Source organism: Microtus ochrogaster, chromosome 8 (assembly GCF_000317375.1).
Source record: "Microtus ochrogaster isolate Prairie Vole_2 chromosome 8, MicOch1.0, whole genome shotgun sequence".
Taxonomy (NCBI): domain Eukaryota; kingdom Metazoa; phylum Chordata; class Mammalia; order Rodentia; family Cricetidae; genus Microtus; species Microtus ochrogaster.
Genome location: NC_022015.1, coordinates 72,571,129 through 72,585,220, shown reverse-complemented (window position 1 = coordinate 72,585,220; position 14,092 = coordinate 72,571,129). Strand labels below are relative to the sequence as shown.

The window sequence follows — 14,092 nt, the reverse complement described above, 5'->3', positions numbered from 1 at the left end:
TCACCAGCACCCCCTCCTTTTTTTTTTTTTTTAAAAAAAATTCATTTATTTATTATGTATACAATATTTTGTCTACATGTATTCCTGCAGGCCAGAAAAGGGCACCAGACCTTACTACAGATGGTTGTGAGCTACCATGTGGTTGCTGGGAATTGAACTCAGGACCTTTGGAAGAGCAGGCAATGTTCTTATCCGCTGAGCCATCTCTCCAGCCCCCCTTTTTTGTTTTTTGAGATAGAGTTCCTCTGTGTTAACAGTTCTGGCTCTCCTAGAACTTGCTCTGTAGTTGAGGCTGGCCTCAAACTCAGTGATCCTACCTCTGCCTCCCAAGTGCTGGGATTAAAGTCGTGGGCCACTACTACCTGTCGAGAATTCTTAATAGTCAGTAAGTAAAATCGGCCATGAAGGGGAACAAAAAGAGGCACAAAGGAGGTGGAGGAACTGGGAGGGACTGCCGCAGTTCAAGTGTGGTGCTGGTCTTCAATTCTGTGGCTATAGTGCTCACCGCAGACTAGGCAGTAAGATGCATAACACTCACTTTACCCTAAGAGAGCTGTAGACTCATGACAACCATACATCACGCAGTGGGTTTCATAATAAATAAAACTGTTAAATAAAATGATACCTGAGTAGGCCGACAGTTCTGGATTATTTCCTGCCATTTTCCATGTATCCTGGCAACCAAGTCTTTCACCTTAAAAACAACAAAAAGAGGAGAATATCAGATCAGAGTATCCTTACTTCAAATCAACTTAACATTTGATAGAAAGCACCTCATAGTTGCTGCTATGGAGGTGCATGGCTGCACTCCCAGCACTCGGGGGACTGCTCAAAGTCCAAGGCCAGTCTGAACTGTGTGTGAGATCCTGCTTCAAAAAACTGAAACAAAACAATAACAACCAAAATAAGCATAAAAGCCGCATATATTTCATAGCTATCACAGGCCCGTACCCAATGATTGCTGTCAAGAAAAGGCTACTTATCTTTTGCGGAGGCTTTCAAATGACAACATTTTTTAAAAATTACCATAATTTATTTTTTTCACAATCTACAATGTCAAATAATTATGACTTAATTTTCTTGTGTGTTTGTTTTTTGAGACAGGGTCTCTCTGTATAATCTTGGCTGTCCTGAACTCCCTATGTAGACCAGGCTGGCCTCAAACTCATAGAAATCCACCTTCCCCTGTTTCCTAAGTGCTAGGATTACGTGTGAGCTACAACACCCAGCCTTAATTTTCTTTCATTTTATGTGTATGGGTGTTTTGCCTACAAGTACATCTATCTGTTCATTGGCCACCAAAGCCAGAAGAGGGCTACAGATCTCCTGAAGTAGAAGTATTACATACAGATGGTTGTGAGCTGCCATGTAGGTGCTGCAAATCTCATTTGGGTCCTCTGGAAGAGCACCCAATGCTATTAACCACTAAGTCATCTCTAGTCCTTAATTTCATTTTTAAAAATCATTATTCGGAGATAGGATTGCTCTATTTAGCCCTGGAAAACCTTAGATTTAAAGCAGTTTTCCTGCTCCTGTCTCCCATGTACAGAGATTACAACAATGTACCACCATACCTGATTTCTCGTTACTAAGGACACTCCAGATGGTTCAGAGAATCACAATGCTGCCATCAAAGAAATTTTTACTTTCTATTCTCTGGCTTTTGAACACCCAGCTAGGGAAGCTGAAGGGTGGACCATTTTATAGGGCCCAATGCACTGACTGATTCAGCTTTACCATAGCTTGCTTCTAAAATAGGCTCAATAGAAAGACAACAAAAAATGTTTTTTGTTGGGATATGGCTCAGTAGTTAAGAGCAGTTATTCTTGTGGAGAACATAGGTTTGAGTCCCAGAACCTACATGGTAGCTCACAACCATTTATAACCTCAGATCTAGGGAATTCAATGCCCTCTTCTGATCGCCAGGCACAAATATAGCACACTATAGCTCACAGACATACACTCAAGGAAAAACACACATAAAATTACACATTTCTAAAATGTTTTTAATGTGTTACTTGCTCCCTTCCATGGAATCAGAAGATCCTAACTCCCTGCCATTCCCTTTGTAAGTGCTACACAAACCTCTGTACCTGGCACCTGCTACACACAGATTTAGCCAGTCTGTCAAACTCAAAGGTGTCCTGCCAATAACACACAAAAACAGGAAGAAGGGTACTCTGTGAAAGATGGGGCTGCTGTGTAAGCCAGAGTCAAGGGGAAGCAAGGTGGATCAGTACAAGTCTATGTTAACTGGGAGCTCTAAGGACATCTAGTCTGTTTTAAACAAGGAATAAGGCAAGGGCTGACATTCATAACTGTCCTTAGACATCCTCATGAGCACCACGTCACAGCATGATCACACCCCACACCCACCATAAATAACATACTTACTTTAGTTCTGTAGAAAAGCCTTGCATCTTCCCTAATATCACACTTAACATGCTTTTCCAAAGCCCCACAAAGCAGCACGAAATGTTTCTATGTAAAACAAAACAAACACAAAAGATGAAAACAATTCTAAAGTCTTGCAAAATAACAGACTATGCAGTTAAAAAAAACCAAAAAAACCCCAAATCACTTAAAACTTACTTGATAAGAGTCCCACCAGTGAAAGGTGTTGACTTCCATAAGAACATAATGGTTATGACTCATTGCTAGTGAATTAAAAAAATATACAAAAAACTACATGTGGGGGCTGGAGAGCTGGCTCAGAGGTTAAGAGCAGTCCCTGCTCTTCCAAAGGTCCTGAGTTCAATTTCCAGCAACCACATGGTGGCTCACAACCATCTGTAATGAGGTCTGGTGCCCTCTTCTGGCCAGCAGGCATACACACAGACAGAACATTGTATACATAATAAATAAATAAATAAATATTAAAAAAAAAACAAACTACATGTGGCACGGCAAATGCTTAGCAGCAGTTATTAGGTAGGCTGAGGCAGGAGGACTAGCTGAAGATCAAGACAAAACAATGAGATCCTTTCTCTTAGAAAACACCAGACCTGTTAGAACCATTCAGTGGACAAAGTCCTCACTGCCAGGCCTGACCTGAGTTAACCCTCAGCACCCACAAGGTGGAACGAACTCCAATTACCATGTGGGCTTTGGCATACTCATGTGCACAAAATTTAACTCCTAATACTTTTCTCCACCTTCTGAGTGCAAAGTACTTCAATTACAGGCATGTGACACTACTCTTGGCTCAAAAACAAAACAAAACAAAAACACCTGCCCCTCTGCCCTTTATTGGGCTTGGAGAGATGGCTCAGTAGGTTTTGGATCCTAGTATCCACATTAGGCATCTCACAGCTGTTAACTGTAGCTCCAAGAGATCTGGGGTCTTTGGCCTCCAAGGGCACCTGCACTCAAGTGTGCATACCTATATGAAGGCATAAACCTACGTGAAAATAAAACTTTTTTAAAAATTAAAAAAAAAAAACTTTACCTAGAGAAGCTAAATAAGAAGGTGAACCCATGGGCTGGAGAGATGGATCAGTGGTTAAGAGCATTGCCTGCTCTTCCAAAGGTCCTGAGTTCAATTCCCAGCAACCACATGGTGGCTCACAACCATCTGTAATGAGGTCTGGTACCCTCTTCTGGCCTTCAGGCATACAAGCAGACAGAATATTGTATACATAATAAATAAACAAACATTAAACAAAAAAACAACAACAACAAAAAAGGTGAACCCAAAGAAAAACATATAGGCATCCTCCTGGATATTAACCTTCATCAGGTGATGAAAGGAGACAGAGACAGAGACTCACATTGGAGCACCGGACAGAAATCCCAAGGTCCAAATCAGGAGCAGAAGGAGAGAGAACACGAGCAAGGAACTCAAGACCGCAAAGGGTGCACCCACACATGAGACAATGGGGATGTTCTATCGGGAACTCACCGGAACTCACCAAGGCCAGCTGGCCTGGGTCTGAAAAAGCATGGGATAAAACTGGACTCGCTGAATATAGCGGACAATGAGGACTACTGAGAACTCAAGAACAATGGCAATGGGTTTTGATCCTACTGCACGTACTGGCTTTGTGGGAGCCTAGGCTGTTTGGATGCTCACCTTACTAGACCTGGGTGGAGGTGGGCGGTCCTTGGACTTACCACAGGGCAGGGAACCCTGATTGCTCTTCGGGCTGATGAGGGAGGGGGACTTGACTGGGGGAGGGGAGGGAATGGGAGGCGGTGGCAGGGAAGAGGCAGAAATCTTTAATAAATAAACAAATAAAAAAGAAAAAAAGAAAAAAAAAACTTTATTGTGTAAGTATGTGTGTCTGCAAGTGTGGAGGTCAGAAGACAACTCTGTAGAGCTGCTTCTCTCATCCCTTTACACGGATGCTGGGGCGTGAACTTGGGTTACTCAGCCTGATTAGGAAGCACTTTACCACCAGAACACCTTATTAGTCTCATCCATGATTTTTAACCGCATTCTCTTAGTTTTCTGAGAGGTAGTCTGGTTATATTATTCATGTTGGCCTTGAAACCTTGGGTGCAAGCATCCTCTATTCTCCAGAGTAGCCAGGATGAGCCAGAACATCTGGCCTAATCTTTCTCCCACCAATACTTGAGATTGAATATGGTGTCTCCAACAAGTTAGAAAGTGCTTTACCACTGAGCTACATTCCTAGATTTCTTACTAAGCTGTCCGGGATGGGCTTGAATTTGTTATTACCCAGTGCCTCAGCCTCCTGAGCAGATGGGACTACAGGCGTGTGCTACTTGGGCTTTTCTTCTGGTTCCCCCACCCCTCTTGGCTATGCATGGAACTAACTCTACAGATCAGGTTAGCCTTGAACTCAGATGTGCCTGCTTCTACTTGGATTAAAGGCATGCACCAAGTGCACCATCACCACCTGGCTCTTTTTTTTTTTTTTTTGAAGTAGGGTCTCACAATAGCCTTGGCTGGTTTAGAACTCATTATGTAGACCAGGGTAGCCTCAAACTCATAGAGAGCTGCCTACCTCTGCTGGGATTAAAGATCAAGGCTGGTTTGGTGTGTTTTTTATTTTTATTTTTTTTTGTTTGTTTTTTCCCCTATTCCTGAGACAAGGTTTCACTATATAGCAGTTGTTTTCAACCTGTGAGTTGAGACCCCTTTAGGGATCACATATTAGATTTCCTGTATATTAGATATTCACATTATGATTCATAATAGTAGCAAAATTAGTTATGAAGTAGCAACTAAAATAATTTTATGGTTGGGGATCATCACGACATTAGGAACTGTATTTAAGCTGAGAACCACACTGCTCTACAGGCTAGCCCAGAACTCACTATATAGCTCAGGCAACAACTCAAGGTAATCCTCCTTTCTCAGTCTCTAAAATTCTGGGATTATAGGCACAAGCCAGTATAGTCAGCAAGCACAGGCTTTTATTAATAGAGAATCAAATTTATCTACTCCAAAAAGTTTCCTTGTCTGGAGAGGTGGTGCTTGGCTTTACATCCAACACTTGGGAGGCAGAAGGAGGATCAGAAAAAGTTCAAGGTTACCCTCACCTGTATCAAAAATTGGAGAGACTGGGCTATATGAGACACTGTTTAGAAACACACAGAATAGCAGGTCTGGGAGCACATGCTGCTAATCTGGATCTTGGGAGTGCTGGGATTAATGATGTACATTTCCACACCTAGCTTCAAAAATAAAATTCTTGTTGGGCAGTGGCATCGCACACCTTTACTCCCAGCACTTGGAAGGTAGAGGCAAGTGGATCTATGTGAGCTCAAGGCCAGCCTGGTCTATAGAGAGAGTTCCAGTACAGCCAGGCCTATACAAAGAAACCTTGTCTCAAAAAACAAAAGAGAAACACAAAAATGAAATAAAAAAAAATTGTGTATGTGTATAAATGTATACATGGATGCCTTAAGGCCAGAAGAGGGCATCAGATCCCAATACAGAGGTTGTGAGCCACCATGCAGTTGCTGGGAATTGAACTCAGGATTTCTTGTAGAGCAGCCAGTGCTCTTAACTGCTGAGTCATCTCTCCAGCTCAGAAATGAAATTGATATGGAGAGAGAATTCAGAAATGTACACTTGAAGTAGAATGAGTAATAGTAGTTTAATTTTAACTTGGCAGGCAAAAATTTCTAAATAACATTTAAAAAATTAATTTTGTGTACATGTACATGTGCCATGGTGTACATGTGGCAATTCATAAGTTGGCTCTCTCTTTCCATCATGTGGGGCCTGAGGACTGAGCTCAGGTTGCCAAATCTGGCAACAAGGACCTTTGTACCACAGAGGCATCTCCCAGGTTCCTCTAAATTACCATTTTTAAAGGCATTCTAGTTTTTCTAAAGGAACATAAAAGCCAGAGGAGGTTCAGAGGAAGAAAATGAGAAGAAACCAGCTAAAAGGTAGTCTACTCGGTGACCCTGGTATCTCATGATTACACTATTGCCAGGGTATGGTCACTAAGCTCTACTCCAACCAACCACTACTAAGAAATCATTTTTGTCACTATGATCTGGTTGCAGGTTGCTATGACTTCTGGATTTCTACAGCAAAACCAGTCAACTTTCAAGTTGTTTTCTGACACACACATGCTCATTCGTTCCACCACAGGACACCTATTTATAACAATACCGGATATTACCTACCCGTTGTCCAGAAGAAAAAGAATGAGAACAACTAACTTCCCCAACTAAATGAAGTAGAACATAGGTCAGGTAATATGCCTGTTAGAGAGATGAAGACAATTATTACTCATGAAAATGCTAGCATAAATACCACCCAGTCTACCAATTAGCAAACTCCCCAGGAAAGACAGGATTTAACTTTGTGAGGAAGAAAAAGCCATGCACTTAAACCAAATTAAGTGCTTTTTTTTTTTTAACCACCTTACAGCTGCCACAGTATAGGTTAAATTACTAACAACTGCCCCTTCACACCAACTTTCAATTCTACTCTGAAGAATTTTCCGACACCAATAAACATTGTTTACTCTATGCCCCATGCAATCTCTGAGCTCTAGCTCTGGATACCTGCTTTTCAAGTTCTAAATGAAGACTGTCATCAATTGTTCCATTTGGTTGTTCAGCCCTTTTCTTTAAGACCATTTTCTTCAACAAATCAGAAGGCTTCATCTGCACTAGATAGCGATGTAGGACTGAGATCTATTAAGGGAAGAAAGACTTGGTCAATTCTAGTGCAGTGTTCTTTTTGCAGTGTTCTTTTTTTGAGCTAATTCCAGTGTACCCACTGTTATTCTGGCTCCTTTTCCTGGCTTGGTAATTCTATGACACCCATAATTCTGTTTACCTGAAAGTCCTCAATTGCTTAAGAAGGTGTTTTATATTAAGATTTAGTATTTGTAATTTAGGTTAAATGCTTAGAACAAGATCAAATGATATTATATATGATAGAGGTCATTGAATTCTAAGAAAGAAGCATTATCTATCCAATGTGGTGGTTTACACTTGCAATCCCAACACTTGATGCTGAAGTAAGAGGATCACTGGGAGTTGAAGGCCAAGTGGGCTATCAGTGAGTGAGGTCCAGCTGACATCAAGTAGTAAGCCTGATGGTTATTCATGCAGTTCTCTTTTATATAGATATAAAACAAAAAGGTGATAGGCAAGACAAATCCTATCCAGGATCCCTTGGTAGCTATAAATATTGCTGAATGGACTGAGGACTTTTAGCCATCTTAGTGGCTCAGGAATGGTGCCCACGAATCTCCAATCCAATCCACTTCCACCTGACTAGGGTGGCAGTTGGTTGGTTCTGTCCCATAATATCTTGTGCATATTCTAATACTGCTCTTACATGTAATGGTTCATATCACTATACTATCTTCCAGAGTACAGTCTCATTTTTCATTTATTTCTAGGACATAAGCTAGTAACTTATACTGAATTGCAATTCAAATAAGAACAATACAGGGCACCCAAAGTTTTGTGTATTTTTACACTCAAAATAAGGATAGCCCTTGTCTTAGCTACGGTTTCTATTGTTGGGAAGAGACACCATGATCACAGCAACTCTTAGCAGGAAAACATTTAATTGGGGTGGCTCGCTTACAGTTTCAGAGGTTCAGTTCATTATCATCATGTCAAGGAGCATGGCAGACATGATGCTGGCTACATTTTGATCAGAAGGCAACAGGAAGTCAATTTATGATTTTCTTAAGAGTTTATTTGTAGATTAATTTATCTATCTATAATTGTCCTATAGGGTAGAAGCTATATAATATCCATTTCAGAGTTGATAAATTGGGTATTTTTTGGGGGGTATAGAGTTTAGTGGGTCAGGAAGGGGAAAGAAGGGGGAAGAAGACAGAGAGGCAGCGGGAGCAGGAGGTAATAGTTCCCTCTTCAGAAAAAGGCTGAAAGAACAGGTATTTTTTTTATTAGGTACAATGCAAAAGATTACATCAGCAATATCATGCTTGAAAGTTTGAGTTTACGAAGGACTTTGTTTTGGATGAGACAAGATTTCTTGCCTTCGCAGTGCTGGGATTAAAGGCATGGGCCACCAAGTCTAGCTGGTTAGGACTTCTGATTTAGGATTCATTAAATTTCCCAACATCTCACTAACTCTCCCATTTATTAGAACAAAAGTGTATTTATACCTGAAGATTATTGGCATTAGGGATATCTTCATGTTTTTCATCCAAAAGCTTTGAAATAATCACTAGACTGAGGCACTGCCTCAGTTGCCTGGAATTAGAAATAAAAAGTTTTTATAATGTGTTTAAACAAAACAACTTGACAAGCAAGCAAATGAGCCAAAAGGAGTCTTAGTCTCTCAAGGCTGTCTCGGAACCAACCAACCAACCAACCGTTACAGAGCAGCAGTGTTCATGTAAGATATGTGCACATCAAGTTAGGACCGCCTAGGGCTGGGAATAGTTCAGTTGGTAGAGTGCCTACCCATCATGCACTGAGCCCTGATGTGCCAGGGCACATCTGAAATCCTAGTGCTCGTAAGCACGATCCAAAGTTCAAGATCATCTTTTCCCAAGCCACTGCTCCTCACTCGGCCTGAGGTCCTAAGAACCTGTCTCACAAAAGTAGAAAAGGAAGCTGAGTGTGGTGGCACATGCCCTTAATCCCAGCACTAGGAAGGCAAAGATAAGCAGATCTCTGAGTTCAAGGTTAGCTCAGTCTACAGAGTTCCAGGATAAAAAGAGAAGCCTTGTTGCACCCCCCACCCTCTGCAAAAAGAAAATTAATTTTTGTTATGCATCATCTACACCAGCCAGTGGTTTTCAACCCCTGGCAGCGGGGTGGGGATGGTGGTGGTGGTTCAAATGATCCTTTCACAGAGGTAACATCAGATATCCTGCACAACAGATATTTACCTTATGATTCATAACCATAGTAAAACTACAGTTGTGAAGTAGTGATGAAATAATTTTATGGTTGGGGTCACCACAACATACAGATCTGTATTAAAGTATCACAGCATTAGGAAGGTTGAGAAACACTGTGCTGACTTATCTGATAAACTAAAAATAAAAACCAAGGATAATCATGTTCTGAATTAAGTAACATAATCAGGATTTCTACACCTTTTCTCTCAATAAAATCAAAGAACATTCGAAACTGATGAATAGAAATGGAAGTCCTAAGTAGGGTGTGGTGGCCTAGCCACGCAACATTCAGGAAAGGCTGAGGAAGGACTGAGTCTGAGGCCAGCCCAGGCTAGATAGAGTGAGACCCTGCCTCACAGTGAGCACTCCACAGCATTAACTAGCATCAGCATTGTAAGACATCTTGATGCTTATCTCACTTTCCAATACCTTCCACGAGACGTCCAGTTAGGGACCAGTTGCACCAACCACAGAAGGTTGTGCGGATGACTAGATAATTCATTTATGCCCACACAGAGTTCATGCACCTGAAAAAAAAAAAAAAAGAGAACAAGCCCAGGATCAGATCTACAGACCCTCTTGCCTTGAAGGAAGTCACTAAAACAACTTTGAATTGTGAAAACGTATGCCATTTAAAACCTACTAAAATGCATATATAAAAAAAAAATTCTATTTTTTTTTCTTAAAGTACTCTAGAATGGTCAAACACATCTCTTAGCATTTCATGTCACTCTCATGCTGTTGCTATACTATACTTTTATTTGATGGTCTTTCTTGAAAGAATAAAGTATTCAAATATCAGTTTCCCCAAGTGTGTATAACACACACACACACATTATAATTGAGACCTGAAAATTCTTGCACACTTGGATTTTATTACAGTATTTTTATTTTCTGGCTATGTAGTCCAGCCTTGTACTTGCCAGTCATGTACCCAACCACTGACTACGCCTTCAGCTCTCTAGCTGTTTATCATGAAAATGATATTAAAAACTGACAGTTGCTTCAAAATAAGCTGATGAGCATGGATGGGAATAAGCTTGGTGACAGTTATTCAGTTTAGTTATTTTTGTTGTTATTTTCAAAATAGGGTTTCTCTATGTAGCCTTGATTGTCCTAAAACTCACTCTGTAGACCAGTCTGGCCTTGAAATCACAGAGATCTGCCTGCCTCTGCTGTGATTTAAAATGTGGGCCATCATGACCCGACACACAGGAGTTTATTATGCTCCTCCCAATTCAGTTTAAAAACCTCTACCAAAAATGGCCAAGAATTTAACTATAAAAAGGTCTAATAAAATAACGCATGCTCAGCTCCCACATGGCTATTTACTTATAACCCAGTCCCGGGTGCAGGTATAACATCATGTCAATTATGCTCAAAGGCCATTTCAGAAAGACGTCTCATCCTTGAAGGTCTCAGATGACGTTGCTGCAGTCCAGCTGTGCTAGCTAATCGTGCCACCCTGGTCACCCTTTACCTTAATTTGCAACACTTGATTACAACCTGAAATGTCACTTTATGACATCTGCCTGAATTCCTTTACGCATCCTCTAACTGCATGAATGGTAGGTAAGACAGTCCAACAAGGGCAAAGGTACTGGCTTGCTAGAAGCTTTGAATACTCAGACATAGTAAATCCCTAATAAATGTTGAAAAGACAGCTACTTTTAGAAAAAAAAAAATCCAGTTAGTTTAAATAACAGAGTTCCAGCAAATAGTGCCCTCCTCAGCTACTTTCATGGTTAAACTTCTTGAGCGTAGAAACTTTGAACTTTGAGTGCATATGAAACGTTATGCTGTACAACTCCTACACTTTATCTGTAGACTGGTCTCCTGCAGCCGCTGTGTAACTGAAGGACATTACTAGTTCTTTAACCTCCTACCTTACTCATTCATAAATGCTAGAATTACAGGTGTGCACGGCCATCCTTGGCACAACACCTAAGATTTTAAGAAATGTTACCTTTGTGTTCCAATCTCTGATGTTTTTCATGAGATTTATCAGGAGGCTTTGAAAGTCTACTAATGGAATCTGTTTCAGTTCTTTTTCCAGACTCATTTTAAATAGCATTAAAATCAACAACATTATTTCTCGATCTTGGTAACCTTCTGGATGTATAGATGTACACAAGCCTAGAAACTGCCAGAAATGAACAAAGAAGAAAATTACCTAAAGAGTTTAAAGTATATTCTTGACAAAAGATCAAAAAATTAAAAGAAAAAACCACACAGATAACAAGTACTCGATGTCTAGAAAAGGTAGGAAATGCAGCACAAATAGTAAGATGAAAGGGTAAGTGTTTCCTTCTCCATCTTCAATTAGTGCTTGGATTCAGCCACTAAAATATCTTTATACTGCAATTACTTCTTGGTCAATAAATTATACTGTAACACTTCAACAGTGAAATTCTCACCTGAAGTTCCTGTTTACTCTTAATATTAAAAGAAAATTGCATTTGTAATAGGAATATAATTGCTAAGACCTTTCACTTGGTAAGAAACCAATGGAATTTTAAACAACCACAAAACTGGTTCTGACTCTTTGCTAAAGATATATAATAACGTCTTCCTTACCTTAACTACATTTAAAATGTTGGTTTCAGGAAGTGTTGAAAAAATGGGATTACAAAATGAATCTTCGCTTCCTCTTCCCCCCAGAGTTTTCTGTGTTTCAAAACTATTGAGAAGGGAATAAAGCACGCATTTCAGAACCATCGCGAAAGCAGGATGGGATCAGGCATAAAGTACTCACTGTGGGAAACTCTGAACAACTACATTCAGTCAAGGTCTCACTATGCTGCCCAGGCAAGTCCCAAATGTATACTCACCCCGCCTCAGCCTCCAGAGAAGCTGGGGTTACAGGTGCATGCCACTGTATCCAGCTTAGTTTTCATTTGAAATGGTTACTTTCCCTAATGCTTCCCGTGTTAGAAAACTACATAAGACAGGCTTGATAAAACAGTAACTGACCCATGATTGTTAGAGGCCTTAAGTGTTAAAGAGCCTGCCAATGTGACATAAAGATGATTAGAGAGGCTAAGGCCATGGCTCCGTGCTACGCAAGCATGAAGACCTGAGTTCTAACCTCTAACAACCGTGCACAATTCTAGGCATGGCTCTAAGTGTCTGAAATTCCATCACTGGGAGATAGAAACAGGAATATCCCAAGAGCTCACTAGCCAGTCCAAGTGAAGGGTTAGCTTCTGTTTCAGTGAGAAGACCTTGCCTCAAGGCAATTGGGTGGGAAGTCACTGTAGGAAGAGACTCAAGTCACTATTCTGGCCTTGCATGGGCATGCAGAGGAGAAGGTTCAGGCACACTTATGTATAAACACCACATGCAGATAATATATACTCACAAACCAATTCTGAAAAAAGATGCAAAAACTTGACTTTTTTATTTTTAATTACATGTGTGTGGGTTTGTACACAAGTGTAGTGCCAACAGAGGCCAGAGACAACATGGGAACCCTTGGATCTACAATTACAGATTAGGGGGAACTGAACTCAGGTCTTCTATAAGAGCAGTATGTGCTCTTAACCACTGAGCAATCTCTGATTGCTTCTGATCTTGACTTTTGAGACATATTTACTTAAAGCAACAACAAAACCCCAACAATATTCATTTGGCAAGACCAAACCAACAAACCCCATGATGTATCAAATAATTTGCCTTCCCAACTGTACTCTTTCAGCTACTTGCTTCCTCCTCCCACAGCTGCTATTGGTTCTAGTCCTTCGTTCCACAAACATCTTATGTATAAAAAGCAAACAGAACCCTGTGCTCTGAGAACATTTGGTCTTTGTTTCCATGTACCAGCAAAAGCTCTTTACTGCTGATAAGGTGCTCATGAAGACCACAGTAACTAACTGTGATTAGGGGGTTAGAAATTAAGTTCCACCCAGAGGGTCTAGGAATCAAACTGATCATCAAATGGTCAATGGTTTCATCCACCATCCTTGTGAAATAGAACCTCTATAGGAACTCTTTAAGTTGGACTGGAGAGATGGTATGGTGGTTAAAAAAAAAGACACCCCCTCCATACTTTGATGTTTAGGTGGAAAACCCCACACATTTGGGGTCAGAATAGAATGTCTTTAGCCTTTCACAATGGCCCTCTGTACCCACTTTACTATGAACAGTGGTAAACTATGTACTGTTCTCCAGCTTCCTGTTTTTCCTTAGTAATGGTACCTTGAAGATCCCTTCACACTCACATGTGGAATTCCTCTTTGTTCTTTTGTGCCCCATGACCTTTGATGGGGGCTCTTGCATGAACATGATGGGGGTTTACTTCTGGGCAAGGCTGTTACTAGCGGCCATAGCAAAGAGTAAGATGATCCTGCTCTCCTTGTAATCAGATACTGCTTACAGCTGAAGGGGGTGGGAGTGGGGGGGGGGGAAGAGGTTCTCATGAGTCTCCTGCAGTTAACCACCACAAATTTACAGATACAACAGCCAAGTCATGCCCAAAAGACAGGATTTCACAGCTCCCTTCCCAACCTTCAACTTGCACATGTTTTCTGTCCTCCCTTCTGTGATATATCTCCTGGGCTTTGGAGCAGTTTTTTTTTTTTGAGATGATCTCACTCCATAATGTAGTCCAGAGTAGCCCGGAACTATGTATGTAGCCCAAGTTAGATTCTTAAGTCTCTCACATGCTAGGGTCACAAACATGAGGCACCAAACAAGAAAAAAAAAAAAAAAAAAAAAGAAGAGGGGCCGGAGAGATGGCTCAGCGGTTAAGAGCATTGCCTGCTCTT

General features: G+C 40.8%; 1 protein-coding gene across 3 annotated transcripts in view; it reads right to left on the bottom strand.

The window, feature by feature from the left end:
* Slf2 (SMC5-SMC6 complex localization factor 2) overlaps window positions 1-14,092 on the bottom strand; it is a 51,317-nt gene that overhangs the window by 1,715 nt on the left and 35,510 nt on the right. For all 3 annotated transcript variants that reach the window (XM_005352347.3, XM_026781214.1, XM_026781215.1), the window contains 8 exons: window positions 11,904-12,006; window positions 11,293-11,469; window positions 9,756-9,853; window positions 8,583-8,670; window positions 6,994-7,125; window positions 6,610-6,687; window positions 2,395-2,481; window positions 626-694 (listed from right to left, as the gene is read on the bottom strand). In XM_005352347.3, the coding sequence (XP_005352404.1) occupies window positions 626-694; window positions 2,395-2,481; window positions 6,610-6,687; window positions 6,994-7,125; window positions 8,583-8,670; window positions 9,756-9,853; window positions 11,293-11,469; window positions 11,904-12,006 (832 nt within the window). The remainder of the gene's footprint in view (window positions 1-625; window positions 695-2,394; window positions 2,482-6,609; window positions 6,688-6,993; window positions 7,126-8,582; window positions 8,671-9,755; window positions 9,854-11,292; window positions 11,470-11,903; window positions 12,007-14,092) is intronic.